This window comes from Vicia villosa, unplaced genomic scaffold (assembly GCF_029867415.1).
Source record: "Vicia villosa cultivar HV-30 ecotype Madison, WI unplaced genomic scaffold, Vvil1.0 ctg.002149F_1_1, whole genome shotgun sequence".
Lineage (NCBI taxonomy): Eukaryota > Viridiplantae > Streptophyta > Magnoliopsida > Fabales > Fabaceae > Vicia > Vicia villosa.
In genome coordinates, this window is record NW_026705853.1 from 122,019 (window position 1) to 126,748 (window position 4,730).

The 4,730-nt window shown below is 32.9% G+C and overlaps 1 protein-coding gene across 1 annotated transcript; it reads right to left on the reverse strand.

Moving 5' to 3' along the window:
* Window positions 1-400: 400 nt before the first annotated feature.
* Window positions 401-1,426, reverse strand: LOC131638031 (uncharacterized). Its single transcript, XM_058908591.1, has 2 exons — window positions 1,086-1,426; window positions 401-887 (listed from the first exon to the last, which is right to left on the reverse strand). The coding sequence occupies exons 1-2, from the start codon at window positions 1,424-1,426 to the stop codon at window positions 401-403; spliced, it is 828 nt and encodes a 275-aa protein (XP_058764574.1).
* Window positions 1,427-4,730: the final 3,304 nt, after the last annotated feature.

A 4,730-nucleotide genomic window follows, 5' to 3' on the forward strand; every position in this document is an offset into this window, starting at 1 on the left:
CATCAAGAATTTTTCATATTTGTTTGTAGCTAATTAAGAGGGAAATGAATTAGGTTTGAAATTAAGTGTGTAAATTTTAAAACAAAAGAAATGATAAGATAAGTTACCTGCTACCAACTCCTTTAAAGTCTGATCGAATCTTCTTTTTTGCTCGGTCCATCTCTTCATGAATGAAACCCATGGCTGGTTTCTCATCTGAATCCACCATGGGAAGTACCCTAATTAGGGGGAAAACACCCCTTATTCAATACATAACATCTTTCCAAAAAATTTAATCGGTAACCACACCTTCCACAAAGATCCCATCATTACTCTTTGCAAGTTTACTAGACTTCCACTCGTTTAATATAAACATATGTTTTAGTGAAGCCATATTTTCATACAAACATCCCAAGGTTAATTATGAAGTGGCAAATCGAGTTATGTCGGGAAGAATCAAATCACCTTCTTTAGTAAATTTATGCAATAATGAAATTAGACTTGTTCTTGCATAAATGAAGGTTGTGATTTTCTTAGCGCTTGCAATTGTCTCTTTGTGCAGTGTGATCTTTTTCTTAAAATCCTCTAACATTAAGTCGATACAATGTGCGACACAAGGTGTCCAATACAAATGCTTCCGATTTTGCATCAACAAATCTTCTGCTGCTTTGTAATTCGCTGCATTGTCCGTTACACCCTGTACCATATTATCTTCCCCAACTTCCGCAACAACATCATCAATCATTTTAAACATATTGTCTACAATATTGATTATGTCTGATGCATCAATATATTTCAAAAAAATAGTTCCTTTAGGACTATTCACCAAAAAATTCCGTATAGTCATTCTTCTCCTATCAGTCCACCCATCAGTCCTTATGGTGCAACCTAACTTCTTCCAAGCAACCCTGTGTTCATATAATTCATCATTAATCCTAATATTGTGAAAAATTCAAATATTTCCCTCTAACCTCATAATTTGATGGTGGTTTGAAACCTGTACCATGTTTAGCAACAAGTTCAAATATTGTCTTCCATTCTTCACTATTAGTCACATTAAATGGAATAACATTGTTGTAAATACATAGAGAAATGGCCTTACACACATCCTCTCGCATTTCCTTTTTCCATATTTCTTAAACATATTTGAAGTGTTCAGAATTTCTTCTTGGCTTTTTCTCTTTGCAAGGAAGATGGATGATCCACCAACAATATTAGGATCTTGAATTTCATAAAAATTTAATTTCTGAATCAATTTAGTCTGGAATTCCACAACAACAGTTACTATTTCCTTCTTAACTTCACCTGGAACAACTCTGCAAGGTTTGACATCGCTACTAGTTCCAGATAAATGATGTTTGATTCGATAAACTCCTCCACTAAAATATTCCCCATAATATTTACATTTCAACTTTTTGTGTTTGGAATTGGTAAAACATGTTTCCATGCTGGATCAGATTTATTTCCATGAGCATTTTTCGGAACATTTCTGTTGGTTACAAGAGGTATTGGTGCACTTCCATTATTTGAAGCCATTTGAGAAAAAAGATGAAAAACAGAGGAATGATAAAATAGAAAAGTAGAATATTAGGAAGATTGAAAGAGAAAGGTGTATATATACAGTGATTAGAGGTTGCGCTTAAGTTTATGTTTTTATTAGAGTTTTTAAGGAATACTATGGTTAAAAAGGAATTGAATCATAATAATAATTATTTTTAGAGAATAATAACTATTAATATTATTATAGGAAGAATCATTAATCACTAAACTAGAGAATTATCAAGTGAACAAGAAAATTTCTGCATCTATGTGCTCACTTTCTGAATAAACAAAATTTCTATCAAAAAATGAAAAGCAATAGAAAAATACTTAAATTTGTCCATTGAACAAGAAAACGAATTGAGAACTATCAAGTGAAATTGAAGATTCAAATAAAAAATGTATAATAGAATATCACACTCCATCACGGAGATTAAGTACAAGTGATTTAAATAGTCAACATTTTGGGCTTCAGGGCAAGCCACAGTTTCTGTTTAAATTTCGGCTATAAATATCAATCTTGTGGTTACTTATATTAATTAACTGTGTTACATGCTAGTCAAAAGTAACATAGTGGAGATTTTTATAGTGTCACATGCATACCATAACATATAGATACAGGATCTAATAAAACATAGAAAAGGCAAAACTAGAGAATTACTTAAACCAAAAACCATGGCTATCACAACATCATTCAAACTACTTTCAATTCTCACCACATTTATACTAGGTGTAAAGTGTATGTGTTCATAGTTGTAATCAATATTATGGTCTCAATTACACCAAGGAGCAGAAAAGACAAGCACATGTGATTTCTTGTTAGTTAAATGAGAGGATCATTAAACTACATATTGTAATTATCTGCAATATACTTCAAGCTGAATTGAAATAAACAGAATATATCGAGACAAGCATAGTCAGCCACAAATATGTCATCTAGTGGCACAGTGTGCACACACACATTACACTTGAAGGCATGATAACAACTATAACAATACACACATACATAAGAAAGCTATTCAAGCAATTTACACTTCATCAGAAACACAATAGCAGCAAATGCACAACTGCATGAAAAAACAGTGAACACTAACATATGTATGCAAACACTAAAAAAACTATATAAATTAGTGACAATACAATGTATCAAATACGATAAATTGCAAAGATAAAACGCCATACGCATTAATACATCACATAATCATAATCAGATTCATCAAATTAGCATGCACACAAAACAATCAGCTCACATTCAAATCATACAGTCACAACATTCATAGTACATCAAGTTAAAACTACATTACTAATCACACAATAGTTGCTTCACGCATTGACACACACAAGTTATACAAACAAAGTACAATAAACAGATACACAATAATACATACAATCATATTAGCATAACAAATATTATATACAAACATAGACAAAAGTTTAATACACAACTGCAACATGTTAGCATAGTAAAAGTTACAACCTATTTGGGCATCAACTAAAACTATCATGTTTGCATACTCATTAGTCAAAACCTCCCTTGTATAACATGTTTTTGTTACAGGTAAGGAATATTTCACAATTAAGTACCTAAAACAAAGCTTAAGTATCCATTTAAAACTACAAAAAGAAACAGGACAAGGACAATGAACAACGCAGCCCATTTTCAAGCAAAATATCAAGACAAAATTTACCACTACTCTATAACTACTTCACTGTAACAAAAAGTTTATGTACCAATATTAATATAAACAACTAAGTCGGTGACACCAACCAAACAAATACAACATTCTAAAGTCCAGCCATTATCTATAACTAAAATGTATTAATCAAATTCTCACGTTTTTATCATGATAAATTAAACTCTCGCACACTGTTGGTATCACAACTCGTTAGTTTTCTCAGCTAATGAGTATCAAATCTATTTGTATAAAATAAATAAAATAGAAGAAAGCGTTAGATTCATAAGCAGAAAAAAGAGAAAGCTGAAGGAGATTTTAAGAAAGCTCGTATAATGGGGAATGAGAGCTCTTAGTTGAATGAATGACTTACTAGGGCGATGAAGCTTACATAGGAGATCCAAACAATAATGACAAAACGTAATCGAGCTTTCGATGGGGAAGAAGGGGTTTAGGTTATGGTTTGGGAGAAGAAACGTGAGAAGAAAGAGTTGGGTTAGGGTTTTGATTGATTTGGTTGAAGAATCTTTGTTTTGGTTGGGAGGGGAGAATCGTGTGCCGTGAATCCTTCGGAGAATCGTGTGAATAATGGTGAACGAATTAGAAGTCCCACAATTTTGGTTAGGAGGAAACTTTTTCGTTTTAGCTCTCAATGAAAATAATGAAAATAAGAAAGGGAACGGCCGCTCAATAAAAACACATCAGGTGACTGACTTCAATTCCACCAAGCAACATTTTTTTAAAATAACATTATTTTAATAAAACAAAGCAGAACGGTTCATATTATATTAAAATAATTAAAAGCTGTATTAGAATGGGTCTAACCCGTTGCTAATAAAGTTCGTTCTCTTTGTCATGTACGAGAACGTCTTTGACCCGTTGCATAAAATTTGTAAAAAAATACAATATATACCTTATCACAACAAATTATAAAATTTGTTGCTTATTAATCTCTACACGAGAATGTTGGAACATACAAATCAAATTAAGGTTTCTTTAATGGGGAAAATGATCAATTGAAGAAGATGAAGATTAAAGAATGAATAGAAAATAATAGAGAGAGAGAGTAATTGAGGGTGAGATAGTAAATTGGCATTAACCACAACATAGGAGTAGTGAGCTCCTTATATAGTACAAGTTAAAAAATGATTGGAATGATTTAAAACACCCTAAAACAAACAGAAAAACAGTTGGGCTTCAGTGTAACCGGTTACGGCAAACAGCGTAACCGGTTACGCAAACGCAACATCTACAGTAAATCTGTTTCACGGGTTCGTAACCGGTTACGGTAACAGGCGTAACCGGTTACGCCAACTGAAGTGCTAAAAAACAGCAGTTTCAACACACCACCTCACTTCAGTTGGTCCAAGTCCACCATGCTCAGCTTCCTTCTCAGCCTCTTGAACACCTCATTGGTCACACCCTTTGTCAATAAGTTAGCTACTTGATCTTCGCTTCGACAATACCCCAATCGTAACTTTCCATCGCTCACTAACTCCCTCAAATAATGAAACCGCATCTCTATATGCTTACTTCTTC

Excerpts from the sequence above, each read along its gene's own strand:
- LOC131638031 (XM_058908591.1), bottom strand. The coding sequence starts at position 1,426 with ATGGAAACATGTTTTACCAATTCCAAACACAAAAAGTTGAAATGTAAA. Across the intron at positions 888-1,085 it reads AAAAGGAAATGCGAGAGGAT|GGTTGCTTGGAAGAAGTTAG; the intron begins GTGTGTAAGGCC and ends ATATGAACACAG.